Source organism: Apteryx mantelli, chromosome 4 (assembly GCF_036417845.1).
Source record: "Apteryx mantelli isolate bAptMan1 chromosome 4, bAptMan1.hap1, whole genome shotgun sequence".
Classification (NCBI taxonomy): Eukaryota; Metazoa; Chordata; class Aves; order Apterygiformes; family Apterygidae; genus Apteryx; species Apteryx mantelli.
In genome coordinates, this window is record NC_089981.1 from 39438498 (window position 1) to 39461879 (window position 23382).

General features: G+C 41.6%; 1 protein-coding gene and 1 long non-coding RNA gene across 5 annotated transcripts in view; one reads left to right on the forward strand and one right to left on the reverse strand.

The window, feature by feature from the left end:
• LOC106498335 (uncharacterized) overlaps positions 1-20937 on the forward strand; it is a 35475-nt gene extending 14538 nt beyond the window's left edge. The window contains exons 5-6 of one of the 3 annotated variants that reach the window (XR_010884133.1): positions 4785-4848; positions 20587-20937. This is a non-coding gene — a long non-coding RNA (uncharacterized lncRNA). Of the gene's footprint in view, positions 1-4784; positions 6621-8651; positions 9168-20586 lie in introns of those variants that run through there. The other 2 variants (XR_010884131.1, XR_010884130.1) reach the window with 2 other exon arrangements.
• On the reverse strand, positions 5-8294 carry LMO2 (LIM domain only 2). 2 transcript variants are annotated; one of them, XM_067296283.1, is made up of 4 exons: positions 8129-8294; positions 7769-7946; positions 3503-3718; positions 5-1009 (listed from the first exon to the last, which is right to left on the reverse strand). In XM_067296283.1, exons 1-4 carry the CDS (start codon positions 8184-8186, stop codon positions 790-792), a joined length of 672 nt encoding a protein of 223 aa, XP_067152384.1. In that variant the 5' UTR covers positions 8187-8294; the 3' UTR covers positions 5-789. The 2 variants fall into 2 exon arrangements, with proteins under 2 accessions (XP_067152384.1, XP_067152385.1); XM_067296284.1 differs by lacking the exon at positions 8129-8294 and adding an exon at positions 8049-8070.
• Positions 20938-23382: the final 2445 nt, after the last annotated feature.

Here is a 23382-nt window from a genome sequence, read left to right on the forward strand (position 1 = left end):
ACACTCAAATCTTCTGTTATTTTTATTAAAGCTGCAGAGTCTTACTACACACAACAAATATTTTATCGATATAATCTAAGTTAATAAAATAGTTGAACAACTCTTTAGAATTATATTTGTATAGAAATGATCTGTGGAACATCTCATCTTGAAACAGCAATGCCTGAAAACAACTATTCAGCAGGATATTTTTAAAGAACAGTTTGAGACTAGAGGATGCACTGTTCATTCTCACAGAAAAAAAAATCCATGCAAAAATAACCCCTACCCTCTTCCCGCTTTCTCTCCTATCCAAAGTGTAAGGCCTTGTAGAATGACCACATAAATGACTGGCCCTTTTTTTCCAGTATCCTTCTTTATGTCTACATTAGGAGCTGTTGTCTAAACTGAGTAACTAAAAAAAGATGAAAAGAAAAATCAGTTGCACAATCCTAGTCTGCAGGTGACAAAGTCATAACATCTCTTTACATCAGTCACGACCGTATTTCCAGTTACGAGAATTCATTATCACATTGTGTTTGTTCCTCAACTCTTGCCTACATGGCTGATGTCAGTTATTGTCAATACGCCTTTTTTAACAGAAGTCAGTCTATCTACTATTGCTTCAGTCTCCCTTCTTCACTTATATGTAGTTTAGATTCTACGTAGTGCTGCTTGAAAAGGGCCTACTCTGTGGTATTTCCCCCCACTTTAGACAAAGCACATAGCTCAAGTGATTATCTCCTCACTGCAGCTATTCATCTGTGTCACCTGTGAGATGTCTTTTATAGACTATGAGGCATGTCTTTGCTATATCATCCCATTTATCTTAGTCCACTCATAGATGTCCTGTTCACATACTATGTCTGAGTTGATGAGGAGATATCTGTCCCCAACACAGAAATGCTTCTGGCAGGCAGCACATTTGAAGCATTCAAGGTGATACACTTTGTCCTTCACCCGCATGGTCATCTCATAAGCCCGGATTCGCTTGTCACAGGAGGCACAGAGGCCATCTTGGCCAAAGAGCCTAAAACAACAACAACAACAACAAAGAAGTAAGCAGATTTCTATTGCAGGAGAGATGGGGAAAAATTAAAAAAGGACACAACATCAGTGCCTTGTTCCATTAGTCATAGTATTGACAAGATACATAGAGGTCACATGGAAAGCTGCTGAGCAGAGCTCTAAACTTTGCAATACCAAAATCTGAAGTAGCAAGTTCAAGGTCCTCACCTATTTTCAATGTAATTGATTTTTGTGATCAACAACCTTATTCTGAAAGTGTTGAGAAGTTTCAGTAGCAGTAAAGGTTCTCTGGATCATACCATAAATTTGTGCCATGCTAATACTTGCTCCCACTTGTACAATCAATAGAAATTACCTTTCAGTTGATAAATTTTGCCTGTCTTCAGCTGTTGCTATTGTACAGTTTACAGAAAGTTGACAAATGCTGTGATTTAATATTCCACCACGTTTTTGTTGCCTCTGCATTTGAGATTCTTTCAAACTCAAACATTTTTATATGCATGAAATCACTCCTGCTCAGTTTCAGAAGGATACATACCAAGACCCTCTAGACACCTATGTTAGCCCAAATAATTTTATCATCTGGATTGCTCTTTCATCCACATAAAGAAGCCCTGTTGAGATCATCGTTACTGTGTTGTCTATTAAAAGGAGCCTCTAATGAATGCACTGCATAGCCCTCTCATAGCCTGCAGTACCACACTCGACTGGAACAGTCTGACATGCTCAGCTATGTGTGATGACAGCAGAAATGCCAGCCTTCCATGCAGTCTGCTGATTACAGAGTTTGTAAGTCCAATCATTAATAAATAAGCACCAACATATTATTTTCTTCTTATAAAAGAAGAAGAAAAAGGGGAGAAATGCAATATATTACTTGTTCAAAGTATACACCTATTAAGTTTGACTTCTAAGTTTCCATAATAATTCTGGAAATTGTTTGTCCACCTCCTATACTTTTCTTACATATACTGCATTTGCTTTATATAGCCTTCTGAGTTGGAAAAAGAATACCCACTAAATTAAGCGAGATATTTACGGGGAAAATACATCATTTCTTTTGTCTACCAGGAGATGTCAGTGTTCACTTCTGCCCAAAGAAAGTAATAAAAGGTTACACAAAGCTGCAAATTTTCTTAGTAACAGAAGATAATATATGTCTCATTATTCAGTAAATAAAAACATTCAGTTTCACTGCAGGAAAATATATTAATTGTATTCCCATATGGTTCATTGCTTCCATTTTATGATGAAAAGAATTTGGAAAGTTCATTGGCAGGATGTTGTGTATGCAGAGTATTTACATTTGTCTCATAAGCGGAACTCAATTTTTCAATTTCTGCTTGGCAAAATTCCCATTGGAAAAGCCCTGGGATGCAATAATTAGGACTCCACTGAGTTTTTGTTTTAGTTTTTACTGGCAGGTAAAGTAGACATCAGTAAGGTAGCTGAAAAAATATAAAATACCAAGTTATTCTATTCCACAAACTTCCTGTAACACTAGGGATCCATTATAATAAATGGTATACAACCAGCACAGCAAAGATCAATACATTTAATTGTAACCAAGAATATAAAGATCCTGTGTTATCAGTTTGTTGGGAAATACATAAATCTTAATGTAATTTTTCTACTTACAAATTTTGACAAATCAGATAGGCAGAGACATTAATGAAAATATTTGTAACAAGTGGATCTGTAGGATCTGATTCAGCAAAATGTTTAAGTTCATGTCTGTTCAGGTCCAGGCTTAAGAATGATAAAAATCTACTGGGTCCAACTTAGCAGGATCAAACTTTCCTGTACTGAGCTGTAGCTTTGCAATAAACATACAGCACATAGTGTCTTTCTGCTTGAAGTGTTCTAGAGAACTTTGCCAGTGATGCCAAAAGAGACAGAGATCAGTCCATGTCTGAAAGACACTTACTTCAGAAACTATACAAGTGCAGCAGCCCTGCTGATCAGTGGAATCAAGCATCTCTTATTTAGGTGGTATTACTGCATTGGCAAAATGAATTGAATTCAATTACCTTGAATACCATATTCTTAAATGAGAGCACTAAATGGTCTTTCATCAGTAGTTGATCTTGGCACTTGTTTTTATATACATTTCAAGTCAAAGGCAATACTTGCGGAAGCACAGAACTACTTAAAACCATGTCAGGGAACTGGCTTACTGTCAGCTTGGAGGGAGGAGTCATTCTCACTGAAATTCATCACCTTTTCCCAATTCCCTCCTAAGAGAATGCCATGCACATGCTGAGATGGCACAGTTAGCTTGGAGCTATCAGATGGGGCAGCATCACTTAGCAAATGGTGTTTGTTGTGTTACAACTGTGACTACTGTGAGCCTTTACGCTTAAGAGGTAATCAAAGCGAATCCCTTATGGATCTTTATTCACTACCTCTACATTCATTACATTACTGAGCAAACGTGAAATGACAGAAAGAAGGGGAGCTAGGGTAGGATAAGTGGATTGGGGAAGCTGTATACCTGAGATAGTCCCTTCTGCAGAGCTTCCTGCCCAGTTTATAATACAGCCGTCTCCCCACTTCTCCAAGCCTGCACCCGCATAGGTCACAGCTGAGGCAGTCCTCGTGCCAGTACTGATCGATGGCTTTCAGGAAATACCGGTCCCCGATGTTCTGCTGGCAGCCACCACATGTCAGCAGTGAAGGGGGAATTTGGAGCACTTCATCCACTGGCTCCCTGAGAGAATGAAAGAATCATTGGAGAAGGCAAATGTACTTTGAAACCATGCAATTGAGAAGGAGAAGAAGGAAAAACAAAACAAAAGGTTGGCCAAGTTAGAACATGTATTATGTCCTCATTTTTTGTCTCAGCAAAGTGAAGGATTTATCCCCTTCTGACATGAGAGGGAGCAGAACTTTGCTCTTCTTTTGCTTAAAAAAAAAAAGCTTAAAATTTAAGGAGTTAAAGCATCAGAAAACATGCTAATTTTTTATTTTCCTGCAAAGAATAATGCATAATCATGACAATGTCTGTACCACCCATGTGCATTCATTGCTGTAAAGACATTTAGTATGTTATTAGCACATTAGTATCTGTATAGTACATCATTTTTCTTCTGCTGGACAGAATGTGAATTGCTCAGTCATGAGTTTTGATCCATGCAACTCTATACAAGAAATAATTCTCCCATAACATGATTCTTGCATGATTGAGGACGACAGTTTTTCAAAAAGATGCCTGGATTCACTAATTTTTAGAAATGGTGATTGTGTATCTGTGTATTCTGATGGATACCAGCAACTACGAAGTCCTTGGACCTATTATAATACTCTTGGCATTTTCAAGTAATTTTCTTCGACACTTCTTTTCCCTGAAGAGAATAACTTTTTTCCAACAAGGTTTTTAAGATTTAACAATAAACAACTGTAAGTAAACTGATCAACCCATATAACCTCTGGATTTACCTCTAAATTAGTGGAAAATCTCAGCATTACCATAAAGCATCTGTGCATAAACCCAAAAATGTATGAGCCTATCTTGTAAACCGATCTTGCAGTCTTGTGGCTGTAGTGCTGCTAGAATCAAAGGGAATTCTGTCTCTCTGAGGGCTAAAGGGCTCAAAAGGATACCTGAGAATGTCCTCCAGGGTTTTTACATGGAATCAACTTTTTTTGGGGAAACATAAATTTATAGACTAAGTCTGGAGATGGCATCTCTCTGAACAGTATTCAATGAATAAATACAACAGATGAGACTGTTGCCCAACTGATTTAAGTTTTGCTGTTTTCTTTAATTTTACTAGATCTTACTGCAGGACTTCTTCACATCCTTCTGCTGAATGCAGCTAAGGACATGAATCCCATGAGGTGGGTCTCATCCTGGTTCTATGCCAACAAAACTCTAGTGTTGTCAAACAATTAATTGGGATTTACACATCCCTGCGTGAAAAGAGGCACGAATCTTTATTGTGATATTGCACCAGCTATTCATGCATGATATTTTTTCCATTTTTAAAAAGCTCTGAAATCTAGGATGGTTCTGATAATACCAGGGGATAAAGCAATAATTTTCTTCAAATCTACTTTCTTAAGGAGTTCTCTTCCTTACCTCTTTGTGTAATTTTACAACTTCTGCCAAAAAAGATCAGCAAAAATTAAAAGAAAGGTGTGTGAGCTCAGTTCTGCAAGGTTTGCAATGACCTGACACTGCCACTGAGGGCCTCATCCAAACCCCAGGGAAGTTAATAAAAAGACTATCGGATCAATCCTTTAAGCACTCGCTTAATTTTAAACCTGTGGCTAGTGACAAGGAAGTCATTTGTTTGCACATTTATGCTTATCTGCTTTGCTGGATCTTGACCAAGCAGCTCAATGACTGGCAGATGTAGCCCCAAATTGTTTAATACATTATTCAGTCCTCACTGTTGCACACTGTCTGTCAACATTTTGTTTCTGTCGCTGTTCTGCCCTCCACCAGGCTGGTGGGGGCAGAGTGGAACTACACTGATAGGAAAGAATCAGGCTACTCGGAGTTTCCAGCAGGCTGCTGGAAAAATTATTTTACTACTGCTTCAAGTAGGTTTATGTAGAGTGTTCTCAATGCTTATTTACTGGGTCAGCAGCTTTCTAGGCAAAAAATTACTTTCTTCAGCATGCAGAAATGACCAGTGGTCAAAAACTTCCATGCTGAGAAACAGTTTCCGTTTAGACAAGCTGAGCCCTAAGATATTATCTGATTGCATCCCGTTCTGGTTTTCACTCTCCAAAGTTTAAATTGCTGTGCCCTAAAAGTTTTGTTATAACATCCCACTCCTACCAGCTCTCTGTACTGTGCATTTCTATGAAAATCGTGGGGAACTTTGTATGTGATCAGGCTCCACTTTTTCAAAGTTTATTCTTTTGTGCCACATGCTTCCTTTCCTAAAGTGTGGGCTCCACTTGGACAAGCTCTGAGAGCCTTCCACTAGAACATGCAACTATAAAGGAATAGACATTATTATCCTTTAACTGAAGCTTCAGATGTACCCCAGAATATTTCATCTCATAGATGGTTCAGGAATCACAAGCCAGTTCTCTGAATGCCCTAGAGTCCGGAACAGGCTGACGGATGTTTACGCAGAACGGAATTTCTGTTTTAAGCATTAGCCTTTTGATGTTCATAGATTTCTAAGCCAGTACTTAGTCACTAGAACACAAAGTAGGTAAATAAATAAGTACTGCTAAAACTTTGTACTTCGAGCCTGGATGCCATACACCTACGAAGTTAGATGATAATTTCTTAAAAACAGTATGAAATAAAAAAATGTAACAAATACAAAACATCAAATGTAACATGGCATGAATCGATTTAATCCACATAAGAAACACTTCGTGTGTTCACTTGAGACTTCAAGAAAAGACCCCAAGTGAAACAAATCACACACAAATGACTAAAGTTTACTAAGAGTACTGTTTTAAGCCTTATCTGAGAATGGGGATTTTACAATTTTTTTCTTCTCTCTTATGATGCCAGACAAGTATAACTTCAGTTATTCAAATGTACAGCAATGAAGTGGCACTGTGGTGTTATTCTGAGTTAACGTGCCTCTTGCAAGTATGGTGACTGCATGCGCTTGGATTCGGAAGGGATGGGATGGCTGCTGAACATAGACAGAAAAACACGGTCATAATGTCAGAGTCGGTCCCTTCCATGAACGTAGGGAGGAAAATAGGGAGGAAAATTCTCATCTTCTACATCCTTCCCATCAGTCAAGGCTTTCTCCATGGCCAGTGCCTTTGCAGACACCCTGCCCCCACCAAAGCAGTTCATACAAGCTCTTGAAAGTTGAAAGCGCCTTGCATTATGAAAATGTGGAAGTTGGGCGCCCATCAGATAGCAGCTCTGACCTTTCGCTGTAATCAGCTACAGCGAGTTAGGCAGATCAAACATGGGGCAGAGAGAGTGTGTCAAAATGGAAACAAGTTGAGTTTTGGAAAGCATTATGCCTTCCACCTCCCCGAATCACTCCCCGCACCCCTGGATCCCGAGACCGGGCGCAAAATGCCCGGCCCGTGCGGCATTGCGCCCGGAGGCTGCTCCAGCGGGTGTTTCCCAGAACTTGGGGGCTCCGATCAACCCATAACCCGGCGTCAACTCAACGTGGGGCCAGGGCCGGGGCCGCAGCCCGCGGAGGCGCCGGCGGCTCGGGCAGCCCGGCCGCCCCGGGCCCGGGCTGCCGCTGCCGCTGCCTCCCGGGGCTGCGACCCCGGCTGCCGCCCGGGGATGCTACGCGGGGCTGCCGCCCGGGGCTGCGACCCCCGGGGATGCTACGCGGGGCTGCCGCCCGGGGCTGCGACCCCGGCTGCCGCCCGGGGATGCTACGCGGGGCTGCCTCCCGGGGCTGCGACCCCGGCTGCCGCCCGGGGATGCTACGCGGGGCTGCCGCCCGGGGCTGCGACCCCGGCTGCCGCCCGGGGATGCTACGCGGGGCTGCCGCCCGGGGCTGCGACCCCCGGGGATGCTACGCGGGGCTGCGACCCGGGGCTGCCGCCCGGGGCTGGCAGGCGGCGCGGCTCGCCCCGCGGGGCGCTTGCAAGCCGGGGGAAGGAGCGGCGGGCTGCTGTTGCTCCGAGCCCCCTTCCCCGCCGCCGCCGTGCCCCAAGCAGCTCGCCGGGGTGACACGCACAATGACGGTCGTGAGGGAGCTCGTAAAGTCGCCGCGGAGCGCGCCTCGGCGCCGGAGAGGATCAGTAGCCATCGAGAGGCACGGGAAGGGGTGGGAAGGCTGAAAGAAAAGAGGCCACTTACTCGGAAGGATCGAGGCTTTTCCTCTCGATGGCCGATGACATTGGCAGGGATGGCTCCTTTGTAGTGTGCCTGTGGTGGGATCTGCCCCCGCTGCCCCCGCAAAGGCTGTCTGCTCTTGAAGCCTTTTCAGCAGCTGAGCTCCCCCTCCGCCCCCCAATGACATTCACAGGATTTCCTCCTGCAACACCAAAGAGAGAAAGAAATATGGGCTGGGGCTGCTGCGCCGCGGCCGCCGCGCTGCGGGGCTGCCTCTCCGCAGGGCTGACCCCTAGGCTCTAACCTCCCATGCTTGCCCCGCTCCTGCTGCGCGGCGCGGCGCGGCCGGCAGCGCCCGCCGCCGCGGCCGGCCCCGCTGCCTACCCCGCGGCTGCCTGCGCGGCGCTCCGCTCAGGCTCGCTGCCTGGGCAGCTCTGAACATGCTCGGCGCAGGGGTGCAGAGGCTGCGAATGCGGAGAGCGGCATCGTTAGTATTGCTCTCTAGCTCGGCCCCGAGTCTCTGGTTTCATTTCCTTTTTCCTGATCACGATTCAAATACAATAGAAGGAAATCACACTTAAAGAGACAGCTGCCCGTTTCTTAACTGGACTCCTGGGGATTTAGCAATACAAACAGCAGCATCACGACTCAGTCGGTTTCTTAAAGAGACAGAGCCCGTCTCCCCCGAGCCAGGCCTGGGAGCTGACTTTGCATTTTCACAATACGATGTAATTTAGGAATACTTTATCAGTGAGCAGGGGGTGCCCAGGTAGCCATGCAACCTGAAAATGATCCGAAGGGCTTAAAAAATTTAAGTGCCTGGTTCCATCTTTATTGGCTTCTTAGCTCCACACATTACCAAAGCACTAGAGTCATCGTCTCTCTTCTCTTCCTCTCCTTCTCTTAGATATGCACATGCCCGCACGCACGCATGCTTCTGTACAGTACTTTGAAATCTGCACATAAAGACGCTAGGTAAGGAGCTAAGTATTATTTTCTACCTAGGTTTCAAATTGGCCAACTAAACTGCACTTGTCTCATTTCTTATTCTATAGTGAACATTTGTGGGTGTCTACTCCTAGGTGTCCCCACCTAGTTCTTGGTAAGTCATATAACAAATTTGTATCTTGATACTGTTTGATGGTAATGAGCTGTAAAAGCTCGAGAGTACAAAGTATTGATCTGTAATTAATCACAGAGAAGCTAAAGATGGGAAAGTCTTGCTTGAACATCTCCATTTCCCCTCCTATCCTTTCTCCCCCCTCCTCTCCATCAGCACAGCACATCCCAGAAAGAACTGATTTACAGTGCTAGAGTGAAAACTATTACAGCAATTATAGCATTTTCCCATTCTCTGTGGCATTAGATACTGGCCATAGCTGGAGGCAGAATACTGGATGAGATGAACTGCCTGCCCTGTTAATTCTTTTAGCTACAGTAAGAAAGGTCTGTAATAAAGTACTAGTGAATAGTAGTAGAAATCCTTAACTTCTGTATTAATTCCCAGATCAGAAATATATTTGATGTCTATTTTTATGACTAGATTCTCATTTTTTTCAGCTTTTTTTTTTTGGCAGCTAGGGTTGTAATATCTGAAATACATTAATAAGCCTGATTCGAAGATTAGTAATGTCAGCAGAAGAACTCATTTCAAGGGGCTTTGAACCAAGCTCTCACAATTCTCTAGAGCCATCACTGGTCATTAGAACACTTATTTCTTTAAAAAAGAATTTGTATTCTTTAAAAAAGAATTCTTATTCTTAAAAAAAAGATTAAAAAGATATATAAAAATATAAATAAAGGAGATTCTTATGCTTTAAAAAAGTTATCATCTCCACTGTATTTTAAGCTATTACAGTATGACAGTCACTCTTATAACCAAATGTTTTTGTTAAAGGGAAAATGCTTCTTTTGTTAGGTTTCACAGGATTGAATTATAAGATGAATATTTCATTTCATATATATTTACATTGGGATCAGAAAAGTAAAAAGTAAACCTTTCAGGCAGAAAGAATAATTAAACTGTTATAGGACAGAAAAATTTAACTACAGGGAACTTTATTAAGAAGGTTTAAAAGATCAGAAATTGAATTTATTGGGGGATCAAAAACATGTTTAAGGACTTCAGGCACTTAAAAAAGAAAAACAGTTCTGTGAGGTTGGTGCCTCCTGGTTCTGTGTCTTAACGTCTAATAAGGTATAAACTCTGAGTCAAAATTTCCCTGACAGTTGGGGTATAGTTCCTAATGGTGCATTCGTAATACCAGGTAAATTGTCTGTTTTCAAATAACACGGTTGTGCATACACTGCAGCCACATTGGCAGGGTACTTGCAGTCTCTCCCTTCTACTTATTTTCCCAAAATTTGCAGGAAATTAATATCTTTAAGACTTCTGTCACTCTGTCTGTCTAAAAGAGACCAACTGGTTCAAAAGTTTTGGTAAGGGATAGGCACATAGACATTGACACATAAGGAATTACTTACTTCCTTAGAAAAATAACCTAAAACCAAGGATTTTCAAATATGAAGTGGCCAGTGATTACTGGAAAATGTAATTTTTTAAATTTTGCAACACCTATATTCCTCCGTCTGGTCAGGCTAACTCAGCTCTGGCAGATAACCTCACTGAAGCTAATGAGATATTTCATATACTCAAAGTTGAGTACATGTTTACAGGCTTTGCTGGACAGGGCAAGAATGCTTGCTGCCTTGCAAGATCAATTTCTTAACTGCGAGAAGCTTTTCTACCTAAAACGATGGAATAGTGTGTAAGTAAAGAAGCTGAAGAGGACAATTTGTACGTGTTTTATTGTCATGCTTTCATTCAGGTGCAGAGCTTGACTGAGGCTTTCAGATCCAGAACAAACTTCCTAAGAAAAATCAGTTCCTTAAGTGGATACTACTTGTGATAGTGCTGATATCTCTACATGATTCCAATAGATACCACCTGTCTGCTGGTCTAAAAAGATGTGTAGTGATGACCACAAGATTATTCGTTGTTTTCTTTCTTTCCTATAAAGGAGAGATGCTAGGCAAAGTAATGTGAGGAGAACTAGTAAAAGTGAAAAAGCAGTCAATTTGCTGGTACATAACATAATAAATGTGTTGCTCCACTGTGCTTAATGGGAGAGTGCTTCAACTCAATCTGCTTAAACAAACAGTAATCGGGAGCTACTGCATGAGGATTAAAGTTGTCATGGTACCTTGAACAAACTGCACAGGAAAGACACAAGGTAACACTTGGCTCCCTGCCTCAGGTGGGATTTCAAAATAAACCAAAAGCTTGCTTTGCAAGCATCGGTGTGGCAGAAGATAAACAGAAACTGCCAGGAAGCAGTGTCCTGTACTGATGGGTATGTACCAAACTGTTGTTTTTTTGCCTGAATGGAATTTCTGTAAGCACCTTTTCTTCAAACTTTCTGTGGTATTTAGTGGCAGTTCCAACTGCATTAACAGTGGAAAGCCCACCAAGTAGGTTCACAGAACCACAGAATGGTTGAGGTTGGAAGGGACCTCTGGAGATCATCTAGTCCAACCCCCCTGCTCAGGCAGGGTCACCTAGAGCACGTTGCACAGGATTGCGTCCAGGTGGGTTTTGAATATCTCCAGAGAAGGAGACTCCACAAACTCTCTGGGCAACCCGTTCCAGTGCACTGTTACCCTCACAGAATACAGTTCTCCATATTCTAACCCAGAAACTGTTTTTTCTAACATCTTTTGGGGAAGGGAAATGTATAGTTTTCTGGGACAATTCAGATTTTCTTTTATTAGGTTTATATATAATAGACTCACTCTGGTCAGTGAAACTTGGCAGCTCCACCTGAGGAGTTTTGTGTCCCACCAGAACAGGTGAGCAGCAAACAAGAGTGGCTTCTTTTTTCAGCTTGGGCAAGTCCCTTAATACCTCTGTGCCTCGATTTTCCCATCTGTGAATGTTTACTTCCCTCAACAGAATCTGTGGTTGATTTACTTTTGCCTCCTGCTGAACAAGGCTCATAAAGACAAAACATTATTCAGTGCTAGTATTTGTGGTGCCTACATTTCCTGCACAGGGACAAAAGGACTAGTACTATTTTTAGTGAGGGATTTTCTTTCCATTGTCCCTTTCTCTGTGAGGCTATGTTTTCCAGTGCTATTTAGCGCAGCTTTTTGTATTCATTGACAGACTGAGGGATGAGTGTTGGTTTCAATTAACTTTTATTAATATAGATCATACTATAGACAAATTCTTGGAGTGTTACTAAGATAAAATCCTGTATTATTGTTTGCATTAATATTCAGTGCTTGGAATAAAATGCCGTGAATAAATTGGCTAGACTTTTCTGTATATTTTTCAATAAGACTATTTTATGTAAAACTGCATTGTTTCTAGGAGTGATGTCATTGAAACAAACAGCTAAATGTGCCTGTTTCCAAAGAAACATCCCCTCTTGAACTTGGTGAATGTTTTCACCTTTGTTTTGGAACTCTGCTCATTTGAGGTCCCAGGATTCCCTCTTGCACTATTGTAAGTCAGTCTCGGGTTGTTCCTACCTTTATTTCATCTTTAGTATATCCTAGCTTTATTTCCCCTATAGCTGATGGATAATATTGAACTATTTCAGGTCACTCTCATTTAGAGAAGTCTGAGAATAGTAAGACTAACTTTGCTGCCCTCAATAATCAGTAATGTTTGTTGCCTAAAATGCAGTTGATGAAGATTTAAGTCTCTGCACAGATACAAAAATAAAATCTCAATGACTGTGGCCTAGATTTTCTGTTAGTACTTGCTATGGGGTAGAAAAGTCAAGACCATGGCTAAAGTCTAATGATTAATATGATAGGTGGGGGAGAAAGAGGGATAAGGACCTCTATAATCTTGGCTATGTTCTGCCACTGATCTAGCATACGGTATTCAAAAAGTCACTGCTCCTTTTGATTCCTCAATTTACCTATTTGCAAAATGGAAGGATTCTTCCTCCTTCACACCACAAGCTGAACTGGTGCTTTGGCATGCGAGATCTTTGGCTGATGTTCTAAAGAAATGTAAAGTTGTTTTCTCTTTGGGTTTTTTGGACACAATTTTGGTACTCCAAAACAAGTTGGGAGGCTCAGGAGCAATTCTATTTGTCCATCTCTGGTCTCTATTAAAGAATACAGAATACTTGAGAAATATTAATCAACTGCTGATTAAATACTGCTGAGGACATCTGACATCACTGGAGAGTCAATGCTGTATCAATAGCAAATCATTTTGCTGTCACATTGCAGCAGGGGTGCATTGCAGGGGTGAAAGGCAACACATAATACAGGGAAAAATATATTTTTTGCTTTTTCATGGACATGGAAAACTCTTTTAGCCAATAAGTTATGTTACGTGTTCTTTCTCCACAAGTGCTGTTTTTTTCATGTCCAAGACTACGTCTTTCTCCTAGTTGTAGTAGGAACTCCCCAGCTAGCATTCTTTTTAACTTGCCTGGGGATGGAAGTGGTGATAGCAAGGACAGGGAGTTTTCCTTGAGTGAAGACCACAGGCACTAACCTTAATGTCTCTGGAGGCTCTCAGTAAGGCATGATTTAAAGGACTTAAAGACTCCTGACTAAGGATGCGCTTCTCTTTTTTGGGGTTAACATTTCCTTTGAACTGGAAAAAAACAAACCAGAACAATAAAAACCACACTTAGGGTGAGGTTTGCCCTGGGATTATGAAGTTCAGACTTTCAGATAACAAGCCTGGTGCATAAAGAAGTTTGAGTAGTTATAAGTTTTTGTTTCATTTTGCCTTATTTTCTTGAACAAGCAACACAGATGAAAAAAGTCTATGTTTATAGCTGAGAGAAATCTTCTACCGCAGGTCACACCACAGATGATGAAAAGTAAGTTGCAGGCAGATGAAGGGATATTTCACTGCAGACATGTGAAAGGTTCTTCCCCTCCCTGTTTCCGCTCTCTTCTTTCATTGATTTCTCCTGCTCCCATCAAGCCCTCACTGCCTTGCACGCAAGCAGGATCCAATTACTGGCTTTTTTTTCATAAGGCTACTGCTCTACAGTATCGTTCTTTCAAGTAATTTGCACCTTTTCTGTCTTTTCTGTGGTAAGGACTCTCTCTTGTGCTCATGCATGTGAGTCACCCCATGTATAGTTTTTATTTCAGTATTAGATGTCTCATCCAAAGCCCATACACGTCAGAGGAAAGGCACCTATTAACCTAAATGGGCTTGGAGTCTGACCCCGAAATACTTTTCTTTTAGGAAGTAACCAGTGACTGGAAATACAACTCCCTCAGGCAAAATTTTAGAGGTAGACATATACCAACCAGAACCTCTGTAGTTCAGGCTCCCTATTTATGTTTATATAACATATGTATATGTGTATATATATAGTATGCATATGTATGTGTATATATGTGTATATATATTTATACATTTAGATGTCTGTGTATGTAATGTGCATATAATTATACATTTGTGCATGTGTGTATGTATTTGTAAATACATAAACAGAAACACATACAGACCTATAAGATTCGTACATTCATACTTTGCTGCTTTTCAAGCTGTTTCCAAAACAAAGGTAGCTTTTCAAGATTACCACTGGCTGTAGTTGATACACTATTTCATATTATTTGAGTGAGCCACCAAGTAGCTGCAGTAACCTTGGCATTAGCTTGTAATATACCAGAAAGTCTAACAGCACTCCAGGAGTACCTTAGTCTTGCTGTTCCTCTATGTGAAGTTGTCATTTCTGGTTTTATTTACTTGTGGGGCTTTAGCATGTGATAGCACAAATTTCCCAAATTAAATGTAATAGAGGGTAATTCTGCAGAGTTATTCTGGAGTCACCTAGTTCACATAACCATTCTGGTGCCACCAAGGAGGCAGACTGGTCTAATGGGCAGCACACAGCAGACAGGAGAACTGAATTTCATTTCCTGCTCTGCCTTTGAGTAGAGAACTCACTTGGGCAAGACTCTCTCTGTGCCTCAGCTTCTCCATCTATAACATGGGAACAGTGTAGCTCAGGAACAGGTGGATGTCTTGCTTCTGCGGTTCAGGGTTGGGAGCAGTCACCTCTTTCCTGGATGTCTGCTCCTCCTTTTCCAACCTCAGAACTTCAACCAGACAAATTTCAGTATTTGTTCAGGGTGTATCGTAGATGAACGACGGTAACAGTGAGAGACCTACTGCTCAGGTGCTACCTCGTCACAGTGCACATGCAGAGTAGGTCAGATATTCCCCAAAAATGCATAGTCTGGGGACTGTATGGTGCATACTTTGTGTGCCAGTACCACGGATCTTTGGGGAAAACTGTATGGAAGAAAAACAGCTCTATTCATTATTGTTCCACCAGCTCAAATGAAAATTGCACCACAGAGGATCCAGGTTCATCTCTTCATCTCAGAAGCTGGAGTTCAGCTTCAGATCTCATCACTCACTTTCCACATTCCCTATAGAAATTCAACATATGTGTTTCATCCTGTGAATCTGTCAGAGCTTTATGCATAGACCAGTGTAGTGGAGATTTTATATTCACTACTTCACACTATTTCACTGGTCCACCTTCAACAGATCTACTAACACTCAACAGAAATTTCCTCACTTGGGAATGTCTGATACATCCTTTAAGTTGTTTTTTTTCTACTTAACAAGGCTTTGTCACAGGCATACCAGCCATCTAATTATTAACCTTGACCTTGGGAAAAAAAAACAGAGTAAGTTTAATAACAATCCCAGTGAGCTGAGGCAGCTTTGCAATTATGTTGCATAATGTAGTCATGAGAAGAGGGTTACCAGGGAGATAATGGTAAACATCAGCCTTAATTCTGTCTGCAAAATAATTGGAGTGATCTCCCGTTGTGGCTGGGGTAGAGAAGAAAATTGGATGGGTAAATTTCCAGTTACCACAGATGTTAGCAAAACAGGCTGCACTTCACCATTGACCAAATTATTTGCTGCCTCTAAGTGCTGTGGGTATGAATTGTCCAGCTTCCTCTCCATGCACACAAGTCTGCAAGTGAGTATTATTTAAGTGGAAAACTGAGCATTGGTTGCAGCATGACTGGTGTTTCTTTCCATCTTACATCTTCTGTTTACAGTGGCCCTATCGAACTGCTCTGTTTGTCAGAGTATTTATCACACCTGACACATGTTTAAAGACTGTAGCCCTTATAGCCCTTGTGGCCTTGTCCATGCAGGTTAAAATCATCCTAGTATAACTCTTTTGCCTTCATGAGGTTGCAGAGAATGACCAACAGGGGAATCTGCTCCTGGCGGTTCCCTGTCACTCTGCCTCCACGCTCTTGGTAGCTATGAAGCACCTGGCTCATCTCTGGAGCACCTCCACAGCTCTTAGCAGTGCCACCTCTCTGCTCATGCAGGATGTTGACACATGTGCATAGCAAAGTAGGAGAGCTAGGATGCTGAGAGGCTTGCTGACAGGGTGTTCAGTGCTTTCCCACCCTGGCTGGTTGCCATCAGTTGCTGATATTTGCCTCTTTGCTGTTGCTGACAGAAGCTCTGTGTGGACTTCATGTCAGTGCAAGCTCTGGCTTGCTGGGGGATGCAGGAAGCACCATCAGGCTGGTGTTGCCCAGAAGAACAACAGACATTTTGCTCTTGAGCACACTCTTCCCTAGAGCTTTCCCATCTAGTTTCTTAGCCCCTTTTGGGCCCTGTAGATTCCTTTACTGATGTCACCCGCTTAAATTAGCATTATGAAGCTGCAGCTTCTCTTCCTGATCAGCAGCAACAACAGCAATCTCTGACAAAATCTGGGCATATTTGCCTGCCTTTTGTGCTCCATCTAGAGACTCCACCTGGAACAGGCCGCCTCTGTTGTCCCATCTTTGTTACAGCTCTGTCTGCAGATATGCTAGGCAGTAAGTTCTTCAACCTTTAATTATATTTAAATCAGGCATTTCATTCCACAACCTTAGGGTCTGAGCATTTTCAGATTAAACTGTGGTTTCAATTCCCCATTCTGTTCACTCAGTTCTAGAGCTAACTAAGCACATATACACATACATATAATAGCTAAGTGCATATCAGCATACATATCAGCCTCAACTGACTCAGAACTGTAACTCAGAAAAATGAGTTCCATCAAGGTCCCAAAGTGGATTTATCAGGCATCTCCTGTTAATAATTAGGTGAAAGTAGTACTAGAAAGTTGCCTGTCTTTTCCAGCGTGAAGTTTCTGCCAGCTCTGTCACTGCTTCAAAGTGTCCATGGAGAAGCCATGGCCAATGCCATAGAGTGGTGGCTGTAGATTGCTAGATGCTAGGAGGGCAGCACGCAGCATTGGGAGTACTGGTGGCACATGAGAGAACTGGAGAACCAGTGCACAAAGGCATGGTATGCATACTCTTTCCAATGTTTGCAGTTCATGTCTCCCATCTTCTAGTCAATTTATGAGCTGAAGTCCTGTTGCCAGGACAGGGAGTTCCTTTTTTTGCAGAGCAACCAGCCACCTGGCTCTGAGTGTTACTGACTCCAGGCAAACTTGTTCTCTGCTGTGGCTTTCCACCAGCTCCTAGTAACCTTAGCAGTATCAAACTCTCTCCTGGCTGTGAAACACAAGCCCTATTAGGCTAGGACTGCATCCAGCATTGTAGTACTGCTGTACTCTCCCTCTGCATTTCTCAATAGATCTTTCTTTATGTCAGCCGCACTTGTTGGCACAAACACATCTTTTATAGCCGCTTTCTCCTGGCCCCCTCTACTACCCAATTAGAAGGCTGTCAGCAGCAAGGCCATCACTCCTTCCGCAGCTTCTGACAAGTCTGGACACTGCTATACTGCTGCAGAAGATTAAAGGAGTCTTTCCTTTGTATTACCCAGTGGTTGTGTGCTAGCCAGAAACTAATTCCCCTTCCCGATGAATGTGTATGTGGAACAACTAACAGGCTCTGTAAGCCTGTCTTCATTCCTTATTAAAAGAAGCACACTCACTAGAACAGAGCTGTCTGATACACATTTCTCTGCTGTTTCCCTTTTACCAAGCCTCAAGAGAACTGCAGTTCCTGAGAATTAGACTTCAGGGGGTGGAAGTGCTTTCTAGTAGTTATGACAGGACTGAGCATCAGGAATCCTAGATTCTTTTTAATGATTCATTTAAAAGTGATGGTGATTGCATTCCCTCTTCAGTGATTGCTTTTTATGCTGCATATTCTCTGAAACTGAGAAACAAATGGGTGTGTAATTCTTTAACCTCTAGATCACTGGTTCAAATCTGCTGTGGACTGGTGGTAACAGAAAGTCATTGTACTCTGAAGGTTCTTTGGCAGCCTGTGTGAAATGAGTTGGCGAATGACAATCCCGTACATTAACTTTACCACCAAGCATAAAGATTACTGGGTAGTACAAAAGAAATGTTGCTTTAATCTCCTGCAGCAGTACAAAGGTGCTCAGATGTGTCAGGCACTGCCGAAGGAGTGATGGTCTGAGGACCCAGATCTCAGCAGCATTCTGGGGTGTATCTGAGCCTGAGGTTGGCCCATTAACTTCCAAATTCTGGCTGCATTATGCAGTAAACCTGACTGATGGAATATGCAGAGCTGAAACACAATTAAATTAATTTATTATCTCTAAATTCTGTCTAAGTCCCAAAGAAACAAAACAAGCATGTATGGACTGTTTAAAGCTTGTAAATTCTCTTAGTGTCAAATATTGCACTGGCTTACACTGGTGTAAATCTAGAATAATTCCACTGACATATAGAAAATGTAAGGTCAGTAGAGTTGACTAGATTTACACTAGCATCATTGAGAACTTTTTTTTAGCCATAAAGAATGAAAGAGAACTGTTCTTTGAATTCTTGACCCCACTATGAAAATGAAATACTGGATCTGGATAATCTTTGAAAGTGATAGAAATGTTTCTGTCTTAGATCTCTCTCTCTCTCTCTCTGTTAATCAAAACAAGCCACCATAATCAGCTCTGATTCTAGGTCTATCTGTAAGGAACAAAGTGAACTTAGAAAATTAAATCATTTAACACATTATTTCCTTCCTCATTTCTGTGCCGATTGAGCTTATTTCACAATTTCTCCTCCTTCTGCAGCTGGGTTATTCTGCAGTCTGAAAGGGCTGTTAGTGCTGTGGCAGGGCGGTAGCTTTACAGGAAGATACCAAATGTTCCTGTTTACTAGAGAGTTCACTACTTTTAAGATACCACTTTAGAATCAGAGATTTCTTCATTGTCTTTTTGACATCTGACTTCCTATTTCCTTTACTACCTGCTGAGTAGGAAACTTGGGACAGATCTAAATGGGGAATAGTTTGCCTATGCTATTAAATTGTACTAGCAAAATACTTGTTTTGTAGCCACAGCTTAAGCCATAAGCTTCTGCTGGAAGAGTTTATTCTGGCCTTACTCAGGTGAAACATGCTATGTTGGCAAAAGTACAATTTTGCTAGTATAAACTATTCTGTGCTAGGAGCCTTTGCCAACACTGTTATGTTGATCAGGCATCTTTTCTTCTCGCACCGCTGCCTGACACAGCTGTGCCAGCCAAAGTTTGTAATGTAGACTTGTCCAGACTAGAGTGTGACCAGCCTTCACCTGAGTGAGACTGATAGCAATAGATAAATAGAAGTGTCACAAAACTCTAATCCTCTTCCCCTCCGCGAAGTACTGTAGAAATTACATACTTTTAACTTGCTAGTGTATGTTTGGTAGAAAGGCTGAATTATGATCATTTTAAGATAATACAAAATCACTAGAATGTTAAAGTAACATTGTCTACATTGAACTGATAAACCTTATTTTATAGATTTAAGGTGCGCAGTTTCAATCTAGGAAGATTTTTATTAGTAACATTGGTTCAGGGAATTTTCTAAAGATATTTTGGTTATTTTACATAATAGGAAATGTAATAGTTAAATACCCAATAGCTTGGACAGAGGAAAAATATTTCCAAGTTGGGATGACTCCCCTAGTATTTCAACTGTGATTATGAATAATATGATAGTTTGTGGTCTCAGCGTATTTCTCTTTCTTTTCTTCCCACCACCCTGTGGGTATTGTACAGTTAATGGAAGTGTCAGTTGCTATATAGCCATGGAAAACATGTCATTTTAATTCAGAACCTGGGATCAGTTTTGCTTTCTTAGGAGACTGTCTGGTGAGATTCTATAGGTGCATTCTGTGCTGTTGGCTTTCTGTGACTGGGTCTCTTTTTTCTTATTCTCTTTACCCCTCTTTTTAACCCTTCTCTGTTTTTAAGAATTTACCAAATTACCGAGTGTGAATTTCTGGACGGACAAAAATTACTCTTCTCAGGAAAGGGGCACACTGCATTTTTCTAATTGCTTCTATTTCAAATAGATTTCCCGTTAATTACGCCTACAGGAAATAAATGCAAATCTGTTATGCATCAGTTTCTTGACTAAAGTTCTTTGCCTTCCACAGCTAATAATAGGTGATGATTTCAATTGACAACTTACTTCCTCCCTAGTGTCATTTATGGAAAGTGTCAAGGAGAAAACTGTCAGGGACAGCAACATGCTTGCGAATGCAGCTGGCCTGGCTTGACTTCCTGCCCGGCCGGCTTCCTGCAGACCCCCAGGCGCACGGGGCGCACTGATAGGCTGCCTCTGTGCAGATGGCTTCCTGCGATAGCTCTTCCTGGGCACCGCAGCTCGCTGGGTACAGGCTAATGCAACAGCAGTGGAGGTCTGATGTCTGCAAGACATGTTGCATGTTAAGTCTTAAGCTGCGGTGCAGGCATTCACACTTGGACCTTTCTGTCGGAACTTATTAGAAAATGAGTGAAATGTTTGCTGTGCACTTCTCCAATTTCTCCCAACATAGAAGTTCAAAGGGGTTAATAATTTACACCTCACAATTTTCTGTGTTACAGATGCAAAAACACAGTATACAGAGCAGATACAAAGCAGTAAACTGAGGTATGGAGCAACTTAATAATTTGCTCCATATCTTCCCTCCTTGTGTTCCTGGTGCTTTGCAAGCCAAATGAAAAGCAGCGTGGGACCACTTCTTGTATGCTACTGTAACATAAGCGTCATGATCAGACAAAAGGCAATCCTACACTGCGTGAAAATGTTCTCTTGCAACAATACAAGTCATACAAGCTATTCCTTTGATGCCACTCTGGGATTGGCTGGAAGTGAGAGAGATGCGTCTGTATCACCAAATAGAAAAATGATTAAAATTCTACTGAGGGTAAGTCTGGACCCCAAGGCAACCCTGAATGCAGCAGAGATTGTAAAATCAGCTTTCCATACCATGCAGTTCATGCTGTGCTTCTCAGGAGATGCAGATATCTTCAGTGCTTCTGTCATTTCTTCCATACGCTCTTCCCAGGACCCTGGCTTCCCCAACCACTTCCCAGCGTGTGGAAATCTGGGTTCTAGATGCCATTGATGAGGCAGGAGTACAGCAATACCTGATTTTTTTTCCCTCTAGATTCAGGAAAGGTACATGCTTGCCGCTGTGGCCAAAAGAGGGTGAACAGGTGGAAAGACATTGACGGGGTGTGGAAACTTGCTTAATAACTGACCACAGAGAGTTAGGGCTACAAGTCTTTTGTTGACATTGCATTTTTACATTATTAGTCTTCACACAAAAATGCTATTTGCTGAAATAAAATTTAAATGTAGAAGAGGCAATTCTGTTTCTGCTTTGGAGCAGAAATCCTACTAGAAGTCTGATCATTTATTTCCAAGCTGCAGTGACCTGACTAGATTTCAGATTCCCAGGCAACTTTTGGCCTCAGCTACAGTGAAGTGGGAGAGGTTGAGTGCACATCACAGAAGAATGTGGCAGCACAGAGGGATGTAGAGGATTCAGCCCACAATGAGATCTTGCAGAGGAATGATTTCAGTAAGGATAATCAACCTCAGATGAGAACAGGAACAGATAAGCCCTGCAAAAATCCGACACTGCTGAAACTTAATTGCAGTTCTTTGCATTTGTATCCAAAACGTCAGGCCCTAGCAGTACTGGGGGGAGAAAAGGATTATCTCTACAAATAAATACTGCTCAATACAGTGTTTTGACTTCCTTGTCCAGAGTAATTCCTCTCCTGTTTAGAGTTATGTGAAGGTTCTTAAATATACTTTTGAGATATGAATAAGTAGGCAGGTTCCAAAGAAGTACTTTTTACATAGTACTGTGCAGAAGCAATGAACTACTGCTATTGTCTAAAGCGCTTTCTATGGGGAGCTTTGGGGCTGAGTATAGATATGTAGCTGGAGCTCTTCCTCATTTACGGTGCAGATGAGAGGCAAGCCCAAGGCTACAGGTCCTGTCAGTGGCTTTTAGTACTGAGGAACAAGACTCCCCCACACCCCAACCAGCAAGTGAAAGCTGCTAAGGAGTATTTTTAATTGTTGCTGAGTGGATGGGCTCTGTTGCTAACTAAAACTGTCTGAATTCTTAGATCACTCAGAACTAGGTCCATATCTTGCAAATCTTTCCTTTTTAAAGAAACCATTGGCACACGTACTTACTTATTACAGCAAAACTGGAGAAAAGGGAGAGCATCTGACAATTTCCTACCAAAATTAGCAGTGGCAGTCAGTTTATGACAAGGAGATTTTGCCAGTATATATCCCACAGAACCACTATTTACCAAGACTATTTCAGCTTTAATGTACTTTAGGGGTTATCAAATCACTTTCCAGTCACCTCGGGTGAAATTCATTCCATCTTCAGACAGTCCTGGTTTATTCCCATAAACTCAGTAGTAGCTGCTGCCTTCATGTCTCTTGGGCAAGTAATAAAACCCCTTGCTCCACACAAACGCTTTGTGCCTACTACCATGCTTCTGCTATGGCTTAAAGGGAAATCCTGGTTTGGAAAGACTTCCCAAACAGCTATTCTTTCAGTGTTCGCCTGCTTAACGGGTCTGAAGGATTCAAGTGACAGGGTTTTGCCCTCAGTATGAAGGCTGATTTCACACTTTATGAGTTTAAAGTGAGTTTAATTGTGCTCTGTTGCACCTTTGGTAACTCTAATATGCAATTCATCCCAATTCTCCTTGTGCAAATGCCAATGTTTCATTAATATAAGGACAACTGTTGTACTGAGCAATGGAAATATTTGAAAGTTTGAGAATTTTTCTCAGCTTGAATTGGAACAGAAAGCCTAAATGTCAGAAAGCTTTTAAACACACACACACAAAAAGGTTTTGGCATATTGAAGCAATTTGTTTGAAATAATTTTGAAGCATTTAATTTTAATCATAACTTTTAAAACATGTTTTGCTATAAATGAGGTTCTGTTTAGAAAATATTGAAACAAGACATATGGATAGTTTTAGGTTTTTGAATAGGAAATTCCTATAAGCTGACCCTATATATTTTTAAGTTTTAATTTTGATGATTTGGCATTTTTGGGGGAAGATTTTTTTAGCAAAGTACCTTTTCCTGTCTCTAAAATAGAGATACATTAATTGCAGCACAGTTGTTCCCGATTCACTACAGTGGAAGAAGAGCTGTGGTAGAGCTCAGTATTTATTATTGCATCAGGTGTGTGACCTGTCTAGGAACAAACACACAGAATCCTGGCCATATTTGTTTGCCTGTACCAGGCATAATGCCTCTGGTTCTGAATTACTTTCTTTCTGTGCTCATACAGAAATAGAGAATTAGAGCACTCTTTATGCCTTCCATATTCTTAGGCACCTGAGGAC

Bases quoted from the DNA above. Each gene is read 5' to 3' on its own strand.
- LMO2 (XM_067296283.1), bottom strand. From the start codon at position 8,186: ATGTTCAGAGCTGCCCAGGCAGCGAGCCTGAGCGGAGCGCCGCGCAGG. The intron at 7,947-8,128 runs GTAGGCAGCGGG...TTGGTGTTGCAG, and splicing joins GCCGCGCAGGCAGCCGCGGG to GAGGAAATCCTGTGAATGTC. The intron at 1,010-3,502 runs GTATACAGCTTC...TTGTTGTTTTAG, and splicing joins TGCAGAAGGGACTATCTCAG to GCTCTTTGGCCAAGATGGCC.